The sequence below is a fragment of the Pantherophis guttatus genome, chromosome 3 (assembly GCF_059756535.1).
Source record: "Pantherophis guttatus breed Tessera chromosome 3, ASM5975653v1, whole genome shotgun sequence".
In the NCBI taxonomy this organism is placed as follows: domain Eukaryota; kingdom Metazoa; phylum Chordata; class Lepidosauria; order Squamata; family Colubridae; genus Pantherophis; species Pantherophis guttatus.
In genome coordinates this window covers 82,513,112-82,540,907 of record NC_142065.1, presented here as the reverse complement: position 1 = coordinate 82,540,907, position 27,796 = coordinate 82,513,112, and the positions used below count along the sequence as shown (strand labels likewise).

At 40.0% G+C, this 27,796-nt stretch overlaps 2 protein-coding genes and 1 long non-coding RNA gene across 4 annotated transcripts in view; 1 reads left to right on the top strand and 2 right to left on the bottom strand.

Annotated features, from left to right (window-relative positions):
* The window catches only part of BTBD8 (BTB domain containing 8), a 46,608-nt gene extending 44,661 nt beyond the window's left edge, over window positions 1–1,947 (bottom strand). For both annotated transcript variants that reach the window (XM_034437220.2, XM_034437219.2), the window contains exon 1: window positions 1,482–1,947. In XM_034437220.2, coding sequence (XP_034293111.2) covers window positions 1,482–1,627 — 146 coding nt within the window. In that variant the 5' untranslated portion in view covers window positions 1,628–1,947. The remainder of the gene's footprint in view (window positions 1–1,481) is intronic.
* LOC117677190 (uncharacterized) lies at window positions 825–17,481 on the top strand. Its single transcript, XR_004594682.3, has 3 exons — window positions 825–905; window positions 3,884–3,956; window positions 16,074–17,481. It is a non-coding gene; the product is annotated as an uncharacterized LOC117677190 (long non-coding RNA).
* EPHX4 (epoxide hydrolase 4) lies at window positions 3,180–27,796 on the bottom strand. The gene is made up of 7 exons (XM_034437233.3): window positions 26,725–27,796; window positions 18,046–18,131; window positions 12,565–12,722; window positions 8,615–8,743; window positions 6,777–6,880; window positions 5,345–5,493; window positions 3,180–4,085 (listed from the first exon to the last, which is right to left on the bottom strand). The coding sequence occupies exons 1-7, from the start codon at window positions 26,920–26,922 to the stop codon at window positions 3,854–3,856; spliced, it is 1,056 nt and encodes a 351-aa protein (XP_034293124.1). The 5' UTR covers window positions 26,923–27,796; the 3' UTR covers window positions 3,180–3,853.

The window sequence follows — 27,796 nt, the reverse complement described above, 5'->3', positions numbered from 1 at the left end:
CCTCTGCATCCCCTTTGGATATCATCCCCTTTTATATTTTCTGTCCTTTTTGGGCAATTTCTTTACTTGGTAAGGAAAGATGATATTGGGCAGCCTTTCTTATCATATTGTATGCATTTGCATTTTTAAAGTAAACTAATATGCAAATTTGCCTTTTAAAAAGTAATGAAAAAAGCATAAAAGAGACACACAAACAATTTCCCAGTTTCTTAATTATTACATAGGCCTCTATAGGTGTCCCAAAACATGGCCAACTCAAGCAAGTTTTCAGGAGGTGCTCAGTTCAGCCTAAGCCACTCTCATCTTCTTCGTGCCTTTCAAGTGAGTTATTTTAGATTCTTTATTTTAGATTCTTAAAAAGAAATGAAATTTCCAGATATGTTTCTGCCCATTCGCATACATACCCAGAAGCATTCTGAAAAAGTGAAAATGATGGAGCAAAACACCAGAGTTAGGGTGAAGTGACAGAAAGGCTGGTGGGGGTCTGCTTATTGTGAAAGTAATATATTATGGTCAGGTTCCTCCTGGTCATTATTCCAAAATTCCAAACATGTCATAAGTAAAAAAACAAAACTAAAAGAAAACCCTTTTGGATTTTGCCCTCAATATTCCGGAACTGTTAGAGAATACCAGCTTCTATGTGAACCAAGTTACGTGTTCTGATGACAATCCGAATGCCTTTTCGGATAGATTGATGAACCCAACTGTTTTTCTGTACTGATACTCATCTTATGCCAAATTTTATATAGAAAACTCTACTAGTCTTTTTCTCACCAGGCTTTAACGTGGTCAACATTCATCACAGCCTACTGACCACTGTGTTTTACTGATGAGTTATTTTACTTCTGCTGCTGCAGGCTTCACTTCTTAAGGCTCTAGGTATACTGCTCAGTGTATTTCCAAAGGTCAGTTGCTGGGAAACACACACAGGAAGGTTCTATTGTCTTTTGTTTTGGGGGTTCCCCTGGGTGTCTTCTTGTTGTTTTCAGAGACAGAGTCTGCTGTGGAATTATCTCCCTTTTGACTAATGTGGCTCCTGATGCTTTAGCAACAGCTGGTTGCCAGCAGAGGAAAACCTTTGCTTTTCTGTATGGTGACAGTAGATCCACCATAACCTGAGCAAATACTGTTTCAACCTGCATTCTTTTCCTCACTCAATCTTCAAAGCGACACATTTTCTTCCCCAAAAAGAGGCCCAGAGAAGAGAAAGTGGAGCTTCCACAACCAACCCTTGGTCACAGTGACTATAAAAATTCAAAGAAAACCGCGGGTAGATGTCGTGTTTACAGACTGCACGTGTGAATGCATTTGGACTCCCAGCAAATCCAGGTTTTTCCTTTCGACTCTGCTGCAGTGACACGCCCACGTGGGTTTCACGGACCTCCTTTTGTTGAAGGGGTAAATGTGTGCAAAACAGCTGGCGTCCCTGTGATATCCTGGCTTTTTTTATTATTATTATTATTATTTATTTATTTTTTTACCTTTCCATATCGCGTCTCAGTTGCTCCGCCACCAACTCTTTCAGCCTCCGCCTTTCCGCGGAACCCCTCTCGCCGCCTTTTCTTCCCGATTCTTCCCGGGGACCTCCGGAGCCCCTGGAGACCGTGTCCCCCCCACAACGCGCCATGGCATGAATTAAGAACCAGCCGGCGGTGGGGCGGCATAGGCTCTTTTGGCCTGGAGATAGGATGTGTCACACCCGTGGCGGGGTTTTACTCATAAGCAGACGGCTCCAAATCGCCGGCCTTTGAAAGACGTCGGAAACCCCCTTTTTGCGCTAAACGCTTCCCTTTGTTGCCCTCTCCTAACAACCGCAGCGCTTCGGGTTCGCGGCGATCCCGCTTTGCTCCGGCCAGGAGGAATAGCTTGGAACGGGCAGCAGTTTCATTAACGCCGGAAACATGTTCGATCCGAGTCCTGTCGAAGATCATCCCGCTTCTTCCTTCTCATTGGGCAAAGCGGAAAGCCGTAGACCAATCGCGGTGTGCCGTCCTCAAAAGGAATGGCTAAATCCCCGCCTCCCTGTTGTTTACTGTCCTGTGGAACACATGGAGGAGGCTGCTTCTTGTGTAGGTTGCTGGAGCAAGTGATCCGAGGCTCTGGGTAGTAGTTGAAATATATCTCTCTCTCTTTTTACAGGCCTCTCAAAGCGGTTTACAGAGTCAGCCTATTTCCCCCCAACAGTCTGACTCCCCATTTTACCCACCTCGGAAGGATGGAAGGCTGAGTCAACCTTGAGCCGGTGAGATTTGAACTGGCAAACTGCAGCTAGCCTGCAGTGCTGCACTCTTAATGCAGCAGTCCCATAATTCGTTTAAAAGGATTTTTGTCCGTTGTCTAGCTTGGAAGGCATTAAGGATCAACTGTTCACAGAAAAACCATGGCAAGGCTCATGAAAAGCAAACCACAGACACATAAGACACTAATTTGAATGCCTTTAATCCTGTATTTACAAGATTTGATGACTGAACTTGTCTCTCTTTCTATGATCTTGTTTCTAAGAGATGGATTGAGAAAGGATGGGAAAAGCTTTCAGTTATTGTTAATTCAACTGTTAAGTTTCAAGTTGAGATGTTGCAACAACATCAAAGACATTCCAAAGCTGACTTTGTATAAAAAAGAACACCGCTTGGGGGGGGCCGAAAGCCCTGCTAAGCAAGTATATACAAAAGTATGAAGGCTATTGCTTAATGCATTGTAAGCCGCGCTGAGTCGCAGGAAAAGGGCGGCATATAAATCGAACTAATAAATAAATAAATAAATAAATTCCTGCTTCACTTTAGCTAAGAATTCTTGAACTTCCAATGTTAATGAATGTGTCCTCAGCTATCTTAAAACTGATCTATATGATTGCCTGGCTACTTTTTGCATTAGGTTCCAAATAGGCATGGAATTTTTTGAGAAAACAATACTTCAAAATTTGTTCTAGATATATACCATTAGAATTTAAATGTCTCTGACTCTTTCATTATGTACTAAGTTTGCAGACTGGTCATACCCATGTGTAGATGCAAGTAAAAGTCATCATGCTAAGTTATTTTCCAGGAAATCACATTTTGGACTTTTTAGTATTAACTGGTTACCTCAGGAAATCTTTATATATTAAACCTAGTAATTGTTTATGGATTGGTAATGTCCACCTCTTCTGTCATATATACAGAAATCTCACAATCAAAAGATACAGGGCACAATGCCAGTTGCGGTTTATTAGAACGAGAGTAGAATATACAAGTCATGATAGTGGTTCTTCATTTTCTATTTCAGTTTTTAAAATACTGTGTGCACACATCTTAATTTTTTTTTAATTTATACCACTGCACAAGAAGCAATCAAGTTTTTAATGATTATATCTGATTGATTTCCGGTGTGCCCAAACATTTTTAGATTTCTAAAATTATATATACTGTAGATCAAAAGATCTATTAACATTTTTAATGATAAAAATATAGTTTAAAAAATTCCAACCAGTAGAATGAAAATTGATCAGTTTACCAATAATTGTTTCTTTTACAACTGGTACCCCTGCACTGAGATAATTATAAATTCATAAAAGGCACCACACATCTTAAAGCAAGTAAGTAACCAAAACTAAGCAACTTTCTATGAGTTCCTTACTGTACAAGCACAAACATTTTAAGGCAAGTGTTCCATGTGCAAAATACACAATACAGGTAAAACCAACATTAATATTACATAGTCTTACACCACCCTGGTAAGAATATTGGCATCAATATATACAGTACATTGAAAATATCTTCTCTAGCATAGTTCAATCTAACATTTTGCCATTAATGTGACCCTGCTTACACTGAACTTTGATCTTTTAATATTTCAATTTGTGCTGTCAAAAGAGTTACTCTCTTTTTCTTGACTCTTCTTTTAGAAAAGTCCATATCAACTTGTTCACAATGTCAGGCTGATCTTCTTGGAGCCAATGGCTGGCTTCAGACAGAACAGTAAGTCGAAACTGATTTTTTACATAAATTCTTGTGATTTCTGCCATCTCAACTTCCATAAAAGGATCTTTTTCTCCCCATACCAGTAGAGTAGGCATGGTGACTTCATGATGCTGCAGCGGCAGACAACTTTAAAAAGAAAATATTTTTAAAAAATTATAAGAAAAAAAGTTCAATTTTGTTATAAATCACAAGTTTCCATTTGTAGTTAAAATGAATGCAGATGCACTTGCATTCTTATTGTACTGTAAATCAAACAAATCCCTCTCCAGGGACATTAATTAATGCACACGATAGATCTGGTTCAGACCTTTGCATTTTAGAATTAGTGACTGATCTGAAAATTTTATTTTTACTTTTGGCAGAAAGTATTTTACCCCTTAGCTGTATATGAAATCAGTTAACATTAAGAAAATTCCATTAAGGTGTATGGAATTTACATATCAGAACACATGCACAACTAATGTTTAATGCCTTATACAAAAAATACAGCAGCTTTTAATATATAGGTAGTCCTCATTTAGGGCCTGCCTTGTACAGTGATTATCTGCAGTGACTTCAGTGGTGAGAAAGTAATTTTATGACCAATCCTTGTTTTTACGACCTCTACAGATACGTAAAGGAAAGGAAAACGAAGTAAGATCATAAGCACAATCATGGTTTCACTTAGCAACTGCTTTACTTACTAACTGCCAGTCCCAATTGTGGTCACTAAACAAGGACTACCTTCATGCAGGGCTATCAAACTCAATTTCATTGAGGGCCACATCAGGGTTGTATTTGACCTCTGGGGGGGGGGCATGGCCGGGGGGGCGTGGCCAGCTCAACATCAGTAATGTCAGGGGAGCCTGTGATGGCCCAAGCACTCTGCCAGCGAAAACGGGCTCCCGAGCTCTGTTTTTGGCTGCCACGGCCTCTTACAACCTCCTGCCAGCGAAAACGGAGCTGACAATGGAAAGGACTATCTGTCTATGGAGATTCTCAGTCATCCAGGTCATGGTTGTCTCAAAGGTGTTTTTTCAAGAGGCAACTGGACTTTCTGGCTTTTCTTTGAAAAAGTTCGCTTCTCATCCAAGAAGCTTCCAGAGCTAAAAAAGCTTCTTGGATGAGAAGTGAAACGTCCTCAAAGAAAAATCAGAAAGTCCAGTTGCCTCTTGAAAAAAGCACCTTTGGGAAAGGGACTATCGTACTTAGTTCAGACTTGTGAACCCACATGCATTGACTTGGCTGCTATAAGATGGCATGCTGTCTTTAAAGCCCATAAAACATGATTATGGCTCTTTCTTATATTATTCTGTATCATCAAAATCCAGAAAGTCTTGAAGGCAACAATGTACTGATGGAAAATAAGACAGATTTATTTGCTTGATGCAGGAAGAGGAACTGACCTGAAAAGATTTCGATAGTGATTAATTGGACCAGTTAGTGCTCCTGGTTGGGAAAATACATAAAGATAAGCTTCAATGTCTTCTGTTGTTAACCCACAGCTTTTCTTTCCAATTCTACTAGAATGGCTGGTAAAGATGTTTTTCAACACCTGTATCAATACATAAGCAAATAAATACAAAATGTTAAAAGCTGCCCCAAATGATTAAGGGTTGAGTGTAACACAATCCAAGTGTAACTCCACAAGGGAAAGACATCAGCAGGTTCGACAGATTTTCAAAATTTGCAGAAATGTATTTTTCCCAAATGTAAATTTGGGAAAAAAATAAGGACATTTTCACGCAGCAGCTGGTTTCAACCCAAACCCTCAAAATTGCACTTGTGCTGCCCACAGGAATCTTGATTGCTGTGGAATCTATGGTAGTTCAGGAGTGCTCTCTCCAATTAGCCAAAGAGAGAATGTCAATACTGTTTGTCCTCTTAACCCTAATCTCATTGCATTTGTTTTGATGCAAAGAAAAAATGTGTGGAGAAAGGGAAAAATAATCTCTTAGATCCACCCGGAAGAATGGATAAGGAAGAACCAGCGCAAAGCAAGAATCCATGCCAGCGGGAAACAACTTGCAGCTCCAGAGAAAATTGTCAGGATTTTCTTAATCAATACTACCGTGTTTCCCTGAAAATAAGACCCTGTCTTATATTTTTTTAAATCCTAAAATCAGTGCTCGGCCTTATTGCCATGCGCTCAAAAGCCCGATTGGTCTTATTATCAGGGGATGTCTTATTTTGGGGGAAACAGGGTAGAATTGGAAGCTTCATTGATAGTTACTAAAGTTTCACATTAAAACTGTTGTAAGTACAGATAGTCCTGGGGTCATGACCACCCATTCAGTGACTGTTCAAATTTACCATGGCACTGAACAAGAGGGATTTAACAATAGTCTTTGGAGTTCTGACTGTCACAACATCTCACAGTTGTGTGTTCACAGTGAGCTGTGGTCACATAATCATGATTTCCGATGTTCCCTGCTAGCTTCCCACAACAATGTCAATGGGGAAACCAGCAAGAAGTCAGAAATTGTTGATTTTTTTGCCTGTCTGCATTCTGGCGCATCTACTTGCAGCACCTCTTTGCCCCTTCAAGCGAAGACTCATGTAGAACATGCTGTAGTAATCCAGAGGACAGAGAGAGTATGGACTTCTGAATTACTTATTTAGTCAAACTTATTCCCAAATAAAAGAACAGCAAATTTGGCTTTGTGCATATGAAGTATTCCTATACCCACATCACAAAACAAATATTTAAGGTATGCATTTTAACTCCAATATTTTAAAGACTGTTAAATATTAAAAGCACACTTTTCATATCTGCCTACTTTTCCTTCAATAGTGCATAAGAACATGGAAAGTCACCCATTCTCTAAATATACTCACCTTAAAATCATTTATTGAAAATATAAGTTCTGGAAACCATGGCATTTGGAAGAAATAGTAGTTGGCCGATTTAATCATCTGTGATGGATGTTGCACAATGTATTCTTAAAAAGAAAACCATGAGTTAAAATGAGAAACTATGGTCTTTGAATTATGTTCTGTTATACTAATCTTTTGAAATAAGGTATTCTTAATGTGAGTAGCTCAATTTTGTACAAATTTACCAAGATACAAATCCAATTCTACTCAGTGCATATTATTATTACTATTATTATCCAATTCTTATGTCAAATATCTTTCTTCATAGAAAAGCAAAAAGAGCTAAAATGTGTGTGTTTTAATTTAACACACTGAGATCCTGCACTGGGCTTTTTTAAGGAACTGATAATGAAGATAAAGGTGATGAGGAAATAGGAAGAATCAAAATAGGGTTGAGGGAAAAATATAAATTCTTAATCTGGATAAATAATAGTTAAATAATCTTATTTAACTATTCTCAACTGCTGCTCAAATACCTCTTTCATAGGGAAGCATTGGGATTTTTTTTTTCTGGAATATTTTACCCTACATTTCTAAGTAGTATATGGACCATTTTTGCATTCAATGTTTCTTTTGCAGACTTTATGCATTATATAAAACTTGGTCCTGTTCTATTCAGTTTTCAAAGTTATACTGCTGATGGATAGATGGACAGAGTCCCAAGTGTCTTTCCATAATTTGTTTTCAACGTTATGCTGGAAGAAATAAGAGATTGCAATTACATTTAGAAAAATTTTGCTATTTGAGAGATAGGGAGAGGTGTGACATGCCACATCCTTCAGGAATTAAGTTCCATAGCCGTGTTCTATAGATGTTCCTATGAATTGGAAAAAAATAGCTAATAGGTCCACAATTTAAACCAGATTTCTCTGGGAGACCCTTACAGATCCATGAGCTTCGATGCAAGAATTTTCCAGTCAGTGTCATCATTACTAAGAATTCTGGAGTTGAAGACTATTGACAGGCATCAAGGTTAGGAAACATAGATTATAACATCAAACTGATAGAAGAAGCAGAAAAAAGTCAAAACAACGGAGCCATGTAAATAGTTAGATTTAACCGTCTTGTCTATCTATGAATATTTTTATATTATACAAATTCCCACATTTACTTATTTTCAATATTACTGCTTCCTTTTTTCCCTAGAACAACTATGAGATCTGGGAGAACCCGAAGTTGGTAATACGATTCACAGGTCTTAAAACAATTTCTCTGATCTGATGCTTTCCAGATGTGTTTGGAGGACAGTTCCCCAAATTCCTCATCAGTATTCTGGGAAGTACAGTCTTGGCACACCTGGGGGAAAGACATCTTTCATACATTTATACCCACACATCCTCCCCACATATAGTCGAACATTTATACATACATACAAATACAGAATACACAGCTACTAATCAGGAAAAACATAACTTGGAGAAACCAAAGTACAGTTCTGTAATTTTTCCAGAAAAACAAGGTCTTTTTTCTGTTTTTCAACACATTCAAGCAATTATGGGATAAAGCAATATGTATACGTCCTGTATATTTCATTTCTGTTTATTTTGCTTCAATTTGCTAAACTAAACAATTTCCTATTTATGATTTTTATATTAGGGCCAGGCCGATGCAACTTCAAATTACCACGTAACTTTGCATTAGTGATTTTGGCCTAATAATTCTCTCAGCTCTCCAATTTAAGCTACTTGAAGTAAATGTAGGACATATATAAATGATGATGATGGCCAAATACAAGCTACTATTTGTTAGAAATATTTGCACAGCATTTCTTAATGCTGCAGCTTTTCTTTTAAACTCACCTGTAAAAACGGAGGGATGCGGAAAATTCACAACAATAAGCTTTGTCACCATTTCTGGATAACAAATAGCAACTAGCCAAGCAATCATTCCACCCCAGTCGTGACCAATCAGCACACACTTGCTGTATCCTGTTGTTTAAAAATAGATTTTTGACAGATGTTTATCAACAGTTCCACGCAAATAAATTATCACATCAAAGGAAATGACAGTAGATTTTGCAGTGTACTTGCAAATAATATCCCACATTTTCCCCCTTTGGCAAATGATTTACACCACCAGACGTAGGTGATCTATTAATAAACTTTTCAAGAATCATAGCTAACAACCTAGCAAGAACAAGGTGGGAAATTTCAGTGTGTTTTCTAATGTGCCTGAAATTTCTACTTTCATCCTTTGTAACCTGAGAATATTTGTAATTCTACTTTACCAGCTGGTTTTAAAAATAGTTTGCAAAAAATTAAGTAGAAAAGAATGAATTAATTCTAATTAGTATTTACTCATCACACAGTTTGATCCTGTGGCTCCCGAGGACGTGGACAGGATTCTGGGTAGGATTTGTGCTGCCACATGTTTATTGGACCTGTGTACCTCCTGGTTGGTACTGGCCTCCCGGGAGGTTACACGAGGCTGGCTCCAGGCGATTATAAATGCTACTTTGAGTGACGGTACCTTTCCCGCCGCCTTGAAAGAGGCGTGATGAAGCCCCTCCTCAAGAAGCCATCCCTGGACCTGGCTATATTAGCTAACTACCATCCGGTCTCCAACCTTCGCTTTGTGGCGAAGGTTGTTGAGAGTGTGGTGGCACGACAACTTCCCCGATACCTGGATGAAGCTATCTATCTGGACCTGTACCAGTCGAGCTTCAGGCAGGGGTACAGCACGGAAAGGGCATTGGTCGCATTGGTGGATGATCTCTGGAGGGCTCGGGACAGGGGTTGCTCCTCTGTCCTGGTCCTATTAGATCTCTCAGCGGCTTTTGATACCATCAACCATGGTATCATGCTGCAGCGGTTAAGGGGGTTAGGAATAGGAGGCACCGTGCTACAGTGGTTCTCCTCCTTCCTCTCCGACCGTTCGCAGCTTGTGTTGGCAGGGGGGCAGAGGTTGACCTCGAGGCGCCTTGCGTGGGGGGTGCCGCACAGGTCGGTCCTCTTGCCCCTTCTGTTCAACATTTATGTGAAGCCGCTGGGTGACATTATCCATGGTTTTGGGGTGAGAGTCCATCAGCACGCTGATGACACTCAGTTGTACATCTCCACCCCAGACCACCCCAATGATGCCCTTGATGTGATGTTCCGCTGCCTGGAGGCCGTGCGGGTCTGGATGGGGAGAAATAGGCTCAGACTCAACCCTTCCAAGACCGAGTGGCTGTGGCTTCCAGCGTCCCGATATAGTCAGCTGGTGCCATCGCTGACTATTGGGAGTGAATTTTTACCCCCCCCCGAGACGGCTCGCAATCTGGGTGTCCTCCTGAATGCACGGCTGTCTTTAGAAGAACATATGATGGCCGTGGCCAGGGGGGCTTTCTATCAGGTTCGCCTGATCCGCCAGTTGCGGCCCTTTTTGGACCGGGACGCCTTACGCACGGTCACTCACGCCCTTGTTACCTCCCGGCTGGACTACTGTAATGCTCTCTACATGGGGCTCCCCTTGAAGAGCACTCGGAAGCTCCAACTGGTCCAGAATGCAGCCGCGTGGGTGGTTATGGGCGCGACTCGTTGCACCCACGTGACACCTCTCCTGTGCGAGCTGCACTGGCTCCCAGTGGTCTTCCGGGTGCGATTCAAGGTGTTGGTTATCACCTTTAAAGCGCTCCATGGCTTAGGACCTGGATACCTTCTGCCACCAGTGGCCTCCCACCGGCCAATTCGCTCCCACAGAGAGGGACTCCTCAGGGTGCCATCGGCCAAGTTATGTTGGCTGGCGACACCCAGGGGAAGGGCCTTCTCTGTGGGAGCTCCTGCCCTGTGGAACGAACTGCCCCCAGAAATATGCAAGATCTCCGACCTCCGTGTGTTTCGCTGTGCCCTTAAGACCCTGCTGTTCCGCCAGGCAGGGCTATCTATGTAAATGATTTTAAATTGGGTGTTTTAAATTTTGGTTTTAAATTCGGGCCGAAATTGTTTAATACTTTTAACTATTTTAAAACTGTTGTTTGTATCTTGTGTTTCTAATTGGCTGTACACCGCCCCGAGTCCTTCGGGAGAAGGGCGGTATATAAATTAAATTTAAATAAATTATAAATAAAAAAACTCATATAATATCAGGTATAACCCACTGATTTATGATGATCTAATTCAGTAATGATCATAATTAGATGATTTAGTCAAAAAATATTTGAGAAGATCCTTTGAATATTGCTTAAACAATACAAATCCGATGACAATTTGGAGCATGTTATATTGTTTGGACAATTATATTTTGTCTAAATGTATAGGCTCATGAGTGATATTAACTGAAGAAATAATACATGGTAACTCTTTCAGGCTGCAGTAGTAGAACATTAAGAGTGTACAGTATATGCCATCATTCATTTCTTGTTTGCCTCTATCTCTCTTGCATTATATTGTTTCAGTCTTCCATGTGATTAAAAAAAGAAAAAAAATACCCTTCTTTGATTAAATCTAAGTTTTCCAAAGCCATTTATTTTATGGGACTGCTTACTGTCTTACTAAAATATATTATGTGGAAATTTCAAATAACCAAAGTAGGTGATGGGCAGCAAAAGTCTCTAAGCCTCAGATGATCAATAGAACCTGGGCAAATCCTATCAGCAACATCATCAATGAAGCACTGTAGATATGCATATGGCAAAATATATAGCAGCAGAAGAATGAAAAACACTACTTTACATCCAGGGCAGCTATGTATCAATTTAAGTTGTTGGCAAGGAATAAACCATGCAAATGTGACTTTTAAAAAGAGTGGGCCATCTTCTTGCCATGGTTAATAGTACATGAGGATAAACCTTTAATTTTATCCTTTGTTGGTTTCCTTATGTTTTCTATTATCTCCTGCCCTCCTAATATCAACTTCTCACTCTTTTTATTTTTTCTAATATGGTTTATCGTCAAAGAAAATAACATGGTGGATATGCATTTGTACACTGACTGAACATTTAATTATAGAGCTTGGAGAAATGCTCCAGTTTACATTGTTTCTGTGTGAAAGGAACAGTTGTCGGTCGTTTGATAGCCGTGTACCTAGTATACAAAAACAATTATATCACACTGAATGTTTACTAAATCTATGAATGTGCTCAATGAGAATATTATCCTAAAGGTTTGAGGTTTCATTAAATGAGATTCTGACCATAAATAAATATAATTACTGTGTTATAGGTATTTTCCCTAATTTGCATTCCAATTAGCAAAAGCATTCAGAACCTTTTTGTTTTGTTTTTAGCTAACAAGAGATTAATTTGCTTTCAAATCTAACCTTTTACGGGGGAAAAAAAGCTTAATCCTTTGGGGGAGAAAACCAGAATCCAGCAGAACTTCCCTATGGTGGGAAGAGGTAATGAGGTGATATTTGGTTTTTCCCCTCAGCCCAAAATGCTAGAGCTTATTTTCAAGAAGATAGCAAATTGCAAGGAAAATAAAATTGTCTATCCCTTCAGTCTACATCACAATTATCCAATTCACAGTGTGACTGGTTTAAGCTCTGGAACTTCATTATCTGGAAAGACCATTCTGCACCCATTTAAGCATTGGTCTCTCAGCTCTAGATATACAAAATCAATTAAATAGCTAAAAATCCCCAAGATTTTTTTAAAAAGAAACAATAAATCATAGGAACTAAATTTACAGCAAGAAAAGAATATATGCTATATACATACACATCAACAATCACCTCAAAAAAGACTTTGTTAAAGGAAATATATTATCATCTAGCTAGTCCCTTTTCCAGGGTTATTATAAATTGGGCAGCGGGGCTGCTATTCACACACCAAGACACTCCAAGATATCCTTTATATCTGTAATCAGACAATCCAGCTTGTAATTCTCTCGGTGGGCGGGAGCATCTGTTTCTCCATAACCTCTCAAATCCAAGGCCACAACTCGATATTCACTCTTAAATTCACGCATTTGATGTCGCCAAGAGTACCTAGTAAAGAAGAAGAAGGTTTTGCTTCATAAACTGTTCTGACTACCTTTGCAGAAGTAATTCATTTAGGAAGCACAAAATGAAACCATAAAACTGAAGACAATAAGAACATTTGCACTTGTTAATAAAATTGAAAAGATATAAAACCAGGGGTGAAATCCAGCAGGTTCTGACAGGTTCTGGAGAACGGGTAGCGGAAATTTTGAGTAGTTCAGAGAACCGGCAAATGCCACCTCTGGCTGGCCCCAGAGTCGGATGGGAATGGAGATTTTGCAATATCCTTCCCCCAGGAGTGGGGAGGGAATAGAGATTTTGCAGTATCCTTCCCCTGCCACGCCCACCAAGCCACACCATGCCCACAAAGCCACACCCTGCCCACCAAGCCACGCCCACAGAACCAGTAGTAAAAAAAAAGATGGATTTCATCACTGTATAAAACCTTTGTAAAATCGGAACAGAATCAAACTGTAAAGACCTGAATTACTTGATGCTTTCTTGTAATAAATGTCACGATCAAAGTTTAGCTGAATGTGATGAAATCATGGTTCATTTCATACATAAACTAAACCAAAGTTTTAAAAATTATGTCTTGTTGAATAAATCACCATGACCTGATTATACACAGCATGACTCTATTAAACTAATACCTACACATCTCTTTCTAGTTTTTAATGCATACATATTACTAATTGGAACACCAGAGAGAAGCCAGCTGAAACCAATTTGGCAACCAAAAAAAGAGAACTTTTAAGTTGATCAAAGCAGCTTTCACAGGGCTTGGTGATTTTAGCCAGGTTGGTTGATTTAACACTAGCTGCAGATGTGCTTCTAATATATTCCCTGGATAGAAAATAAATATTGCAATTGATACATTATTTTATCACCCAACGAACATTATTTCATTTGTGCAGTTTTAATACTGCCATTGAAGACTCAGGTATGATAGTTCATTTTCCAATTCCAGAACAGAATAGATTACAGGTAGTCCTTGATTTACAACGGTTTGTTTAGTGACCATTCAAAGTTACAGCAGCACTGAAAAAGTGACTTATGACCATTTTTCGCAGCATCCCCGTGGTCACATGATTTACACTCAGATGCTTGAAAACTGGTTCATATTTATGATAGTTGCAGTGTCCCAGGATCATGGGATCACCTTTTGTGACCTTCTGACGACCAAAGTCAATGGGAAAGCCAGATTCACTTTACAACAGTGTTACTAATTTAACAACTGCAGCGATTCACCTAACAAATGTGGCAAATTGTAAAATGGAGCAAAACTCACTTAACAAATTTCTCACTTAGCAACATAAATTTTGTTAGCACATAACAATTGTAGGTCGTGGACTACCTGTAACAGAGTTGAAAGGGAGCTTGGAAGTCTACTAATCCAATCCCCTGCTTAGGCAGAAAACCCTATACCCATGATGGCTAACGTATGGCACGCGTGCCACAGGTGGCACGCAGAGCCATATTAGTGGGCACGCCAGCTCAGCTCTGGGACGCATGCGCGCACCAGCCAGCTGATTTTCCGGCCTTCTGGGCCCACCAGAAGTAGGGAAACAAGCTGTTTCCTGCCTCTGGAGGGCCTGGGGGCGGGGAAGGCCCGTTTTTCTTTCTTACCTGGCTCCAGATCCTCTCTATTTATCTGGGAAGGGTGATAACAGCCTTTCCCAGTCCCTTGGAGGCCCTACGGAGGCTGAAGGCCCATTTCCCAACTCCCGGTGGGACAGGAAATGACATTTTTTGCTGTTTCCCCAGCCCCCAGAGACTCCTAGAGAGGCTCCTAGAGACTTTAGAGAGGCTCCTAGAGACTACTAGAGAGGCTCTGGAGGCTAGGGACAGCAAAAAATGTCACTTCCTGTCCCAGTGGGAGTTGGGAAATGGGCCGTTTCAGGCCTTTGGAGGGCCTCCGAGAGAGTGAGAAAGGCTGTTTCGCCCTTCCCAGATAAATAGAGAGGATCTGGAACCAGGTAAGAAAGAAAAACAGGCCTACCAGGCCATCGTGTGCCAGGAGTGGGGGGGGGGTTTGCGCGCGCATGCGCGTGGGCACGTGTGCGCGCGGCCCTCCCCCGCCCCCCCTCTCCTGGCACGTGATAGCAAAAAGGTTAGCCATCACTCCCTATACCATTTCAGACAAATGGTTGTCCAATTTCTTCTTAAAAACTTCCAGTGTTGGAGCATTCACAACTTTTGAAGGCAAATTGTTCCACTGATTAATTGTTCTGTCAGGAAATTTCTCTTTAATTCTAGGTTACTTTCACTTTCATTGAACCCTATCTAATTAGATTTAATTAAGGGAGATCTATTCATCTAGGACTGTAATTCCTTTTGAAGGAGATTCTTTCTGGACTAATAGTTCCCTGTCCCCAAACTACTCTCATGAACTCTCTGAAAATAAATATAGCCATAAAGATGGCTAAGTGCTGAGGTATTAATGGCTTTCAGTAGCCCTGGGGATCTTGAAACGGACAGTAGTAAGATGCAAAGACAGCTGTTTTCTTTATCTTTCTTCCTTTATAAAAACCAACAACAACAATGCACAAAAAGCAAATATCTAGGCCAGAAATATTAGGTCTCAAGCATTTTGTTGGGAAGAAAATTATTTTTTTCAGAAGGAAAACAAAAGAGTAACATGTTCACATACTGCAATTAATGAAAATATCAAATGTGAAATGAAGTAACTTCAGCGCACACTTTCTAAGATTATAATAATAAATATTTAACATTATTCAGTCCATTTCAGCCGTCCTTTTTCCAATGAAAGAAATTTCTGATTGAATGTTATGGGAAAATATCCTAGCGGTCAAAGTGAAATCAATCACCCGGAAAAGGACTTTTTACTGTGAGGGTTCAGTTGGGAGACTGATTTGATTGCTGGACTGAATCTAAATGCCACAGTGTAGTGTGCCCTTCTGATTCTATGAAGATCAAAACTGTTGGAGCGTTTTTACCACTTGTATACTCAGGAAAAACTGTATTACAAAATAGGAAATCTACCGAGAAATGAACTGCATAAACAAGTTAGATGTATTGCTTAATTATTTATTTGCAATATTTATTTAACTGTTAATGAAATAGTTATGCTGTCCACGTTTAGCAGTATGATCACAATTGAACAAGGCTATAGGAATAGCACAAATAAAAAAGGTTGGACTTTATATATCAAGGATATAAGAAATACTTGGGTATCTCTCACAACCTGTTCACTTTTATATATATAATATTGTAACCTAGAGATAGTACTGAGTAGTATGTGTTTCTCTGTAGATATTTAATATATGTAATATTTTGTGCAAATCTCTTTGTAACAAGATAAATATTTTTTATCTATTCCATTGATAAATTCAGGATCTCCTATCACAATCTCTTAACTGGGCAAGGTGTGGGGTGTGAGGCCATCAGACATTTTTTATACTCCATCATGCAACAGCTGAAGAAATTCCAAGCCCACAAGTGGAAAATGTGACTAGATTGCTGAATTTGGAGATTTCTGGAACGTTCCCAACAACAGTAGATCCTCTCTGAAGATGTGACTGGAATCTGATACTGTTCTTTGTGTGTGATAGGCTCATATTCTAGCAAATGTTGGAGACTTGAGGGAACACAGATAATATACAGTGTGTGTTCAAAGTGTTGTTTTCTTGGTTACCATGGTGAATAGAACAATATTCTAGAAGTATCTTTTAGAAATGCTTTTGCTTTCTCAAGGAGAAATTGTTTCATGAATACCCAAGGGTGCTATTTCTGGAAATCAACTCTTGCTCAATATTGGCATATTCTACATCAGCATATTATTATCATCAATATAGTTTTAGTGCAGAATCTTGATATACAGGATACACATTTATACTGAAGTCATATGTTTTCCCAGTGACATGACCACTGCTGGGAATACAAATGCCATATAGTAAGCTACTTAAGTCTCAGCCTGGATGAAATATGAACAGCACCAGAAAATGAGGTTTTCTCCTACAGGCACAGTCATGAGGTCTGAGTAACACTCTTTACAGCAAGATACAGAGAAATTGAGCCAAGAGCTTTCTCTCAGCCTGCCTTTATTCTTTGATTTGTTTATGTATCTAAAATAGTCCCATGCTGGCTTTCCTCTCATCAAAAATTCATATCCTAATGCAAATATAAGTATAAAGCAGTAAAGCAATATTGGAATATAGGTGCCAAGAGAATTTCTTCAGGAAGAATATTCCATAATGAAGGCATCCTAGTGGAATTCCCCTCCCCCCCCCTTGCTTCCTTGCGACTGAATAACACACTTCTAACTCAGGGCCCTGCTAGATGATCCTAATGCAAGAACTCCATTAGTACTGCTCTAATAATTTTTTTTCCTATGAGAACTGTGCATGTTCTCCAAAAGGGGTTTCAGAACACACAGGAACAACTTTTTACAGTTTTGTGTAGCTGCCTTGGAAATTGCTTTTGAGTTTTCCTGCGGTAGCTGCAGATTTTTTTCACAGTGAAGTCAAGTGGCTGAGAATACACACGTCTAGAGACAGTAAGAAGCACCGTTCAAAGGAGCACGTCAGCTTGGAAAAAGACACTATGGCTTTAAAGATTCAGAGTGAGTTGCTTCATGCAGGCTCCCACATATTCTGAAGCACCCGCTTTTGAAGGATTTTCACAACCCTACAACCCCTACGTATTATGTATAAACTGAGCACAGGATTAAGTCTATTGCTCTTGTTATGTACATTATAGGATAGTTATAAGCAATAGTAAACAGTTAATTTTTTTATCCTCACATCTTCTGCACATTTACTGGTTATTTATTTTGCCCTAAATTTAGCCTTGGAACATTAGCTTTTAAATCCTGTTACATACGCAGGTTGCTGTTGGAAAACTAATTTAATTTTAGATTACTTCATCTAAAAATGAAGAATTTCTTCCAGGGTTATGTCCTCTTAAAAGGTAATTATTTCATCTTGTAATTTCAGTAATGGGAATGTCTAAACAAAATCTAATAACTACACAAATACCGTATTTTCAGCAGGAGCATTTTATGCTGCGATTTCCCTATAATTATTGTACGTCCTCCTTAACTTTCTAAATTATTTTAATATTGTCGGCACAAAGGTGTGCTGAAGCAACATAACAGTTCTATTTATATGAATGGTGTGACTAAAAGCATTCCATGCCATTAAATTGGTTAGATAAACAGCAGTCAGGTGGATTGGTGGTGTTTTCCAGTCACTCAATGGAGCAGGATCCTCAGTTGAAAACAGGATTATTGATCCAGTACACAAAAGTAGAAACACAAGTCATATCAATTAGAATAAGAAAGAAAGCAAACAAACAGGGAATTTACCAGAATTCTGGAAAGCCATGAAGAAGCAGCATAAGAGGTTTACCCCTCTCTCCAGCAGCTACATAGTGGAATCTCAGCCCAGAATCCTGAAAAGGGGAGACAGATTGCATTTTTACATTTATATATAATACTTAGGAGTTGCAAAGTCTCAGCGATTAAAGACGCTGAGCTTGTCAGCTGGAAAACTGACAGTCCAGGTTTGAGACCTGAGTGCTGCGCAATGGGGTGAGCTCCCATTCCTGTCTCAGCTCCTGCCCATCTAGCAGTTTGAAAGCATACAAATGTGAGTAGATAAATAAGTATCACTTCAGTGGGAAGGGAAAAGCATTCCATGACCCTTTAGCATATAGCCATGCTGGCCACATGATCATGGAAAATGTCTTCGGACAACACTGGCTCCCTTGATTAAGAAAAGGAGATGAGCACAATGCCCTAGATTCGGACATGACTGGACAGGGAAACTTTTACCTTTTATATAATATTTATATATTTATATTCATGGAGAAAAACAATAACAAAAACTAGATTGGCAGCATTAGTAATCAAGTAGCATGCAAACGGATCAAGCATTTCCTGTATCATTAAGACCAGGACTGTTAAACTGGTGGCCCATGGGCTGGATGCATCAAGCGACTGGCCACGTCCACACCCGGTTTAGGAAGAGAGAAAAAGTTGCAATATGTCACATGATGCTGCTGTGATGACGTGAGTTTGACACCCCTGATTAAGACTTTAAAAGTATTTTGTTCTCAGTCTGTGTCTGTATGTATGCAATTTGAGCTGCAGTATCTGGTATTGGTTTATTGTTACTCTAAGCAGTTACCTTCTTAAATGATGTCCCTAGTCTCCCCTTTCATCTAAATTATAGCTCATACAGATCTAAATACATATAGATATTTATAATACAAAGGACATTGGAGTGACACAACAGATTTACTATACTTGTGAGAATATTTGTCCCTACTGCATCTAAAGGAGATACTTCAGTTACTAGTTTAATGAGCACAAGTGCTGCTCCCACAAATAAGTTCTTGTAGAAATTTATCAAAGTACTTCCAGAGAGTAAACGAGCAGAATAGCAGAAGCCCATTTCAGGGTTGACTGCTATATTGTGACTTTGCACCAATGAAATAACCAGATTAGAGGAACTGGTTTAAATAGAAATGGCAGATTGCGAAAGCGCTGTGTGAAAAAGAGAGCTAATGGGTACCAGTGACAATATTTTGCAAACAGTGCCCTCTAGCATTCTGTAACGAGGTCTCTGCAAAATTAAACGCATCTGTGATTAAGTATTCAGTAGGATGCTGCAACAGCAACAGTATTTGCTTCCCACAAAGCCAACAAGAAGATCTGTGACATGAAAAAGACCAACACATTTTCTATAGAATCAGCTTTTGTGAGCTGTCACTTATTTCACAAAACATATACTTATTCTGATTTATATACCCCATCGACACATCCTCAAATCTGGACTCTTTATTTATTTTACAGCATTTACCAACTGCCTCAATCTGAATGACGCTCAGCAGCACACAAGAGCAAATAAATACTCAGAAGACCCCAAAAGTTTAAATAATACTATAGTGAATGCCAACACATAATTGCACAGGGGGAGAGAAAATAGAAATTAAGGGGAAGAAAATAACGTTCCATCACTGAAATTCAGCAGTAAAATGGCCACATTTCAGCAGCTCAATTTTGGGCTGTTTTTGAAGGTTTACACAGGATTTTAAGGACAGAAATAGTGGTACCTTGTCTCATAAGAGTGTCCTTGCTCCTCTTTGTACCCTTATTTTAGAGGAGTGGGGGAACCTGCAAAAACCAGTTTTTTTGTGGTCAAATATAACCTTAGGGTGCCAGGAGATTGCAAATGATGTCCTTAGTGTGTTTTGTAAACAGCTGTGGGCTTAGATGGGGTAATCCTAGTGTCAGGGTTCCCACCGATGCCCTGATTAAATCATGAGGCTCGAGCCAAGCTTCAAAAGAAATCCAGTTATTTATTAGGAGCTTCATGACAGCACGTTCCAAGTAAAGCCAACTCTGACCCCACATAATTTACAGCCCAGTTCTGATCCCATTTCCCCCTCCCCCCAAGGTGTGTCATCAGTCACATTCTCCAACGAAGCAATTTTGTGGGTTGTAGAGATCACTCCCCTTCGGCCACTGTGGGTAACCCTGGGAGACGACCTTGACAAGAGATATGGCTGGAATGTGCTTTTGTTTTTGACTGACGTGCTGCCTCGCAAGTTCGCTTTCCCATCCCCCTTGCCTATGGCAACTTGAGAGCAGGCCAGGGATGCTTTGCGAGTTAACACCTAGTTTTAAGTTTTTGATCAGCCTTAGTGGGTTTACTGTGGCCCAGTTACTTTCCTAAATCCATCCATCGCACAGGGTTGTTGACGGGCAAAGAATGGGGGAGGTCCTCATATAAGTTGCATTGAGCTTTCACAGAAAAGATAGGATCTATATACTATGCCTACATAAATAAAATCTTAGGGAAAAAACTATAAATAAAATTATATAAATTAATAAATTAATTTAAAAAATCTTAGTAACATAAACCACAGCTTAACATGAGACCAGAATCCATTCAACATGTATTTGTTACCTCATAAACACAAAGTTTCTTGTATTCTATCTGGTACCCAGAACCAATAGGTGAGGAGGATGAAAAAATGGAGACAATGCAATTCCCTAAATCCAACTGATTGACACGTCTCAGGAAACCTCCAAATACTAATCTATTTTCTTCAAATACTGTGTAAGCCAACTTCCCTTCTGAATTATTGCACTGTGAAAACCTTGTAAAAATGTGAAATGTTTGCAGAAAATCTGTTTGATCCTTTGGTAGTGGCTCCTTAAAGAATCTGTCAGCAAGGCAAATACAGTGAATCTGGGTTACCTCTATTCCAGGAAATCCATAAGGTTGTCGGGGTTATTACCTCAAATTTGTTTTGTGAATAGCTACAGTTCATAAGAGATTCAATTGCCTCTATTTACTGAAATTAATTTATCCCAATGCCACTGAAACATTCCAGGTACTGAATAAAGTTAGCTATGGGCCATGCACACTTGTGCCATAATAAACATGTAGTGAAACCTGGATGGAAAACATTACTTGATGGGAGAGGAGATGCCCATTTCTTCTGCATGACCATTAAATCACAAACTGCACAATTTGTACCAACGTATGTCCTTTGCATAATGACATCATGATGGGAGTTACCTAATTACACTGTATTGACTTGAAGGATGTAATTTGTAGCATTTGTCCAATAGTGCCATTATGCAAGGGATAATAACAGCTATGAATGATGAGACCTTAATGTAAAATTAATGTAGATTGCTCTACCTCATCCGGACTTCTTCAAATGCATCTGTCCATTATTTTTTTGGGGGGGGGATGTCTGGACAGAAACATCAAAAATCCCGTGAAATCAAAGGGTTACTGTAATAGTTTTTAGACTATCAAAATCTGCTGCTGTGGATAAACATGGCTCCTTCTCTGGATGCTTTTTATGGACCACAGGGCTGCTCAAAAAGCTGCTGCCTCACTCAGCTTGCATGGTTATTTTTCATACTCTTTCAGTTCAAACAAACAAGTTCTCTGCTGAGGCTGCTGATAAGGACACCAACCGGGCACTGTGAATTCTTGTCTGTTAACAATTATCTTAAGAGCTTCTATTCATTGCATGCTGACATCAGACAGCTGTGAGAGACTACCACCCAGATGCAATGCAAAAATGTGTCCTAGGTTTTTGCTCTGGATAATTGCAAGATATCTAGGCAGCTGACTTCTGCTTCCTTCGTATGGCAAACTGAAGTTTGGGGTACAATTACGGTATAGAACTGTAATTATCACACCGAATCATTAGAAAGCTAAGACTAAGACTAACACATCTTTTCAACAGATTTTAAACAAGCTATCCTTATCCTGGCTGTTTCCCATTGCTGGTATATGAAGGGGATGACATTTTGTTAAGCATCCATAGAGGTTCTTCACAAAACTATTTCCTGTAAGTCTTTTTACTACAAATATTTACATATATAATATAGTATTTACATATTCAAGTGCATACAATAGTCCTATTTTTGCTCAGTGCATTAACATACAGTTTTGGTTTATTGCATTGTATGAACTCAGCCAAATATGGAAAAACAAACAGGTTAGTGTATATACGAACTCAGTCAGACATGACATAAAATATAGCATTCTGGCAAAATGTGTTGTGTGAATTCAGCTGTAGTTTATTATATAAACCATGGTTAAATCATGGCTTTGCAAGTTATTAGAACAAAGCAGTGTTAAAATTCATTTTATATCAAGGTAAAATTCAGTTTTGGATATTTTTAAAACTACAAAATGCATTCTTAGTATGAAAATATATACAGAATTTACTTTACAGTGCTCCTCCAAAAAAGTATTCGAAATCAGTATTTGTAGTACAGTGCACCATTTTGAGAAAAATATCTATTCAGCGCATTCATTTAAATGAAATCATTTTTCTCCATTCGGCCTTGTACTCAGTTTTAGGCGTATATGTTTAGGAAGGGCATTTGCAAATAGGAATGTGTACCACCAAGGAGAACACTAGCATTGATGATGTTACTTTGTTTGAGTAATGAAACGTCTGCAAGAAAAAAAGCAAACTCAGAGAGCCCCAAGGACCATTTTAAGACAATAAGCGCCTGGAAGGAAAATGCTATAAGGAGCAATTGGAAGCCTAGGATACGTTTAACTTGGAAAAGGAAAAAAAACCTGCAAGGGTTTTGATAACTTTCTTCAAATATTTGAAGATCACAAAGAACATTGAACAAAAAAAGTTTAAATAACAAGTTGATTTTGATTGGATATCAGAAGAAACTATTCCTAATAGTAAGAGCTGATCAGCAATGGAACAAATTACCTTGAAAGTGCTAAACATTCCTGTGCTAAAGGCATTTAAAGAGAAGCTGGAGAGCTATCTATCAGAGATGCTATAATAATATTATAGTAGTACATTCTTGCACTGACCAAGTAATGGACTAGATAATTTCCAATGTCCCTTACCTTCTACCGGTATGACTGTAATAGTTTATGAGAAAAGCCTTGAAAGACGGATAAAGAATTGCTGCCTAGAGGACAGTCAAACAACAGAAGGGACAGCCCACAGCTGCATAATGGGTGGAGAAAGAGGCTCAGAATGGATCCTTTCTCAGGCTGTAAAGGAGATACTGGAGATTTGTACTTTCAGACTTGATCTATTAATGTAGCCTTACAATAAAGTAGAATGAGCTCATCTGATCATGTTTCTTATCTGGTCTATCGGGGAAGGCTCAGAGTGGCTCTATGAAATTCCTCTCAACAGTTAAGCATAAGGAGACTATTTCAGCCAACTGACCATACCATGTGATGGTAGATGTAGTTTTAGTGGTTAGCTTCTATTGGCTCACATCTACTGTATTCTCTGTCCTGTCCACATATGGTTTTGCATATTTTTGAAAAGAATTTACCTTGTATTAAAAAAATAAACCTAAGTAAAGAGATAAATATTTTAAAATATATTGAACAACCATATTTCGTTTAATCTGTTTTTCTAATGGCAAGGGCTACACTAAAAGAAACAGATCGCCATACAAGTTGGTTTGTGTAGGATTCTGGATTGGAATAACTGCTGTTGCATTTAGAATAAATGATATGAGCCACTTATTATAAAACTAATATTGCAATAAACCATTTTACAGAAAGTGTTCAGAAGTTAAGAAGTTCGGAACTTCTGACCAGTCTTCTGTGGTTTTACAAGCCTCATATAAATCCTTTCCATTATAGAAATTTTCTCCTTAGTGACTATGTGACTTTATATTTATTTTTATTAAGGGCTGTTACATTGAATTCACTAAGAGGTTGATTGTCTGATGCAATTAGATATGTTTGCAATGCTTTATTTTTTTTTTGAATCATACTGTTTTATTATATATTGCTGATTTATTTGCTCAGAAGAAATATTTAACAACACTAGAGACGTTAAACACATTGATATAGCGCTCGCTTTTGGTGCAATGCTTTAGCTTTAATAATTAGTTTTCAAGGTATTTAAGAGGTAGATATTGCTGCTGCAATTAATCTCTTACTGAAAAGGCTACACACGCAGCTATCCATGCAACATTTACCAGACACGTGATGGGAAACCGTTCAGATCTGCTTGGCGACTTTTCCTTGGCATCTATTGATCACTGCAGGGTATCTAGACTAATCCAATAAAAGTTCTTAAAATGGCCTATTGTTTCAGCCACTTCTTTAGTCCTAAGATGCCAAGGAAAGTATCACAAAAGATAGTGTAAGATAAACTTTTCTAGAAGTGGTAGAAAAAGCAAGGGATGGGAGAAGTGACAAATAGTCCTCAAATAAAACCTAATGTGGCCAACTGTCCTCAGGGATACTATTTTGATTCACTCTGAATTTGGAGATGCTTTATTAAATTGGTTACTGGTAGCCAAGTAATCACAGAAAACAGGTTATACCTTTTAATACAGGAGAAAGGAAACCTGATTGCCCCATTTCCGAAGATTGCGGCTCTGATATGTTTCTCGCCCTGAGGCAGTCACATATATAATTTTTTAAAAACGATTGAAAGGAAACCTTAGAAACACTCAGCTTGAAAAAGCCACACTTTATGTAGCTCAATCCATTCAAAAGCTGTAAAAGCATGCAATATACATCATTGATTAACTCAATTTGCTGGGTTTAAGTGACACCCAGAAACATCAACTAAGTATACAACTGGAACACACCAAACTAAGGTGTAGTTGGCCAGTTTGTGTTGTGCTGACTCAGCCATATAAGTTTTGTAGCATGGAAGATAGAATCCTATTTTTGGAACCAGATTATCTTTGTCAGCCAACTACTATTGTTAATCTCTTACAATTAATGTTTGTAATGATTGCATATGAACAATAGAGCCAGTTTGGTGTAACAGTAAAGGCATCTTGTTAGAAAATAGGAGAACACAAAGCCAGCGCGCTGACCTGGGAAAAGAGGCAATGGCAAACCATTTCCGAAAACCTTGTCAAGAAAACTGCAAGGCCTTTTCCAGGCAATCTCCGAGAATCAGATGCAATTTACCCTATCATGTCTATTTTCTTCTGCAGCTCCTAGTAAAAAACTATTGTGACTAGACGTTTTTTAAACATGAAATGATGATGTTGCTAAGTCTTTAGGATAACAGCAGTGGTTAATGATTAACGACAGAGTGAATGGAGATGGGAAGTGATCATCATCGAAGTCCACCAATATCTGAGCTAATGTTGGGTAGTTTTAATGTGTTTGGAAGATACGAAGTTGCTGGGGACCACAAAACAAGACAAAGTAAAGGTGACCTTGGAGCCAAGCTTTGCAAGGGGCTCCCTCAAATTTAGCCAGAGATTAGATGACATCACCTCGTGTATCGTGCTGGGAAAACGTCAGTAATGGCAAGGCAGAAGAATTTACCCACACTAGTGAGCTGTTTGGTCTCGTGGTTAAGGCAACAGGCTAGAAAGCAGGAGACCATGAGTTCAAATTCCACTTTAGCCACTAGAGTCAGCAGGGTGACCTTGGACCAGTCACACTAAGCCCAACTTACCTCACAGGGTGGTTGTTGTTGAGAAAGTAGGAGGAAGAAAATATGTTTGCTGTCTTGAGTTAGTTGAGTTAGTTGAGTTAGTTATAAAGGTGGGATATAAATAAATGAATATTTTAAAAACCCATCTTTCTTGCATATTATAATTGGAATCAATATTGTATTACAACGTGATCCATTTAGCGAGAGGCAGATTCTGCATTAATTCTTGATTAAAGCCCTAAGACTAGTTACAAAGCACATCTGGAAAAGCTGTATAAATATATTTGCAGCTCCTCTCAACTTCCTGGAATACCTTGTTTAGGTCCACCGGTAGGCTCAATTCCCATTTTTTTTAAAAAAAGAGAAGATATATTTTAACCCATTGAAAAACATCTATGGAGATTCTTAGTCATCCGGGTCACGGCTGCCTCAAAGGTGCCTTTTCAAAAGGTGACTAGACTTTGTTTTTCCTTGACGATGTTTGGTTTCTTATCCAAGAAGCTTCTTCAATTCAATTCTGAAGAAGCTTCTTGGATGAGAAGTGAAAAAAATGAAGTCCGGTTGCCGTTTGAAAAAGCACCTTTGAGACATTGAAAAACACTATCCCAGCCAGACTACGTACTTCTCTACAAATGCTGAAGGGGTCATTCTGGAGAGATGTGGCCAGTTTCTGGTTACAGCTCATCAAAACCAAACACAGATGAAGACAGTAATCCTCCAGTTCACAAGACCAGATACCCCAACACCTAGTTGCCTTCCCACCACTGAATTCCTACTCAGATTGCTGCCTGCAGCCCCATGGCCCAACCTTCCCCTCTCTTCCAGGATTTTCGCCTTGCGTGGCATGCAATGGGAGAGATTCTTAACACGCACTTAGCACACCATCAGTCCATGACAAAGCGAACTGGACTCTCCTCCATTCAGTCTGCAGCCTACCTTCCCCGTTGGGTTTGTTTTTTTTTTCCCAAGCAGAGCAGCAGCGTCCAGGAACCCACCGCCTAACTATAAGTGGCGGTCGAGCCAACTGGCCCATTTGCCTCCAGAAGCAAAAGTCGGGTAACCCTCCAGAAAGCCAAGGATCGTTTTTGCTCCGATTTACCTTGATCCGGACATAGCAGTGAGTGCCCAAGGAAGGGTCACTGAGGCATCCCGGCGGGTTCTCTCGGATCAGCCACTGGAAGGTCTTGCCTGGCCTGGTGCCCAGGCTCCACAAAAGTTTCAGCAGCTCAATGCAGGCGCAGAGACCACAGTAGCTGTGCACCAGAGCCCAGAAGAGCACCGCCTTGATCCTCACCATGAGCCTGGCGAAGGTGCACAGCCAGGGGAGAAGCCGGGGCGCGCTAGATCCTTCGTTCTCGTCCTCTTCCACCACCACCAGCAGCAGCAAAGGCGGCGGCGGCGATGGGGGCGATGCGCCTTCACTCCCCCTCCCGTGAACTCAAGATGGGCTCCGCCAGCGAGAGGACAGCGCGGAGGAAGCCGAAATCAACAGCAGCATCGCGACGGAGGCGCGCAGCAGATCGTGCAAACCGGCAGGAAAAGGGGGCCCCGGGAAAAGACACCGGAGGAACACACGGCAGCCGCATTTAACGAGCAAGCCTCCGGGGGAAACGCTCGGGTCGCGCCGCCGTGGTCACCTTGATCGATGGGGAGTGAAGCGAGCACCCGATCCCCAGAAACGCGAAACTCTTCGGACGCGCCGATCCCCTCTCCGCTCTCATTCCACGGTGCGCCCACAGAAAGCGCCAATCTGCGTTCTTACGTTACAATTCGGGAATGCCATCAAGAATAGGCAAGAGCCCACTCCGGGGGGCATTAAAAACAAACAAACAAACCAGAGTTAGAGCGAGACTCCCCGTCAGACGAGGCGTAATTCGTTGGTTACGGTGACAAGTCAGTAAGTTTTGGCGTCGGGTGCCACGGCCGCGCTCTGCGAAGGAAGAGCGCAAATTCGTCGCTTTACGCGTAATTCTGGGTCGGCCCTCCGTGCGCCTGCGTCACTAGACGAGATTCAGGTCTGGTTCGGGCGGGGTGGTGGTGGTGGTAGGGCGCGCGTTTTGCATATTAAAATTGCGGACGTGAGCGCGTTCGAGGAAGCGGGTGCTTCGGTTCATCTTTCCGCGGACGGAACGACCTGCGCGCCCTACCGAGTGTTAAACCAGAGCCGTTAT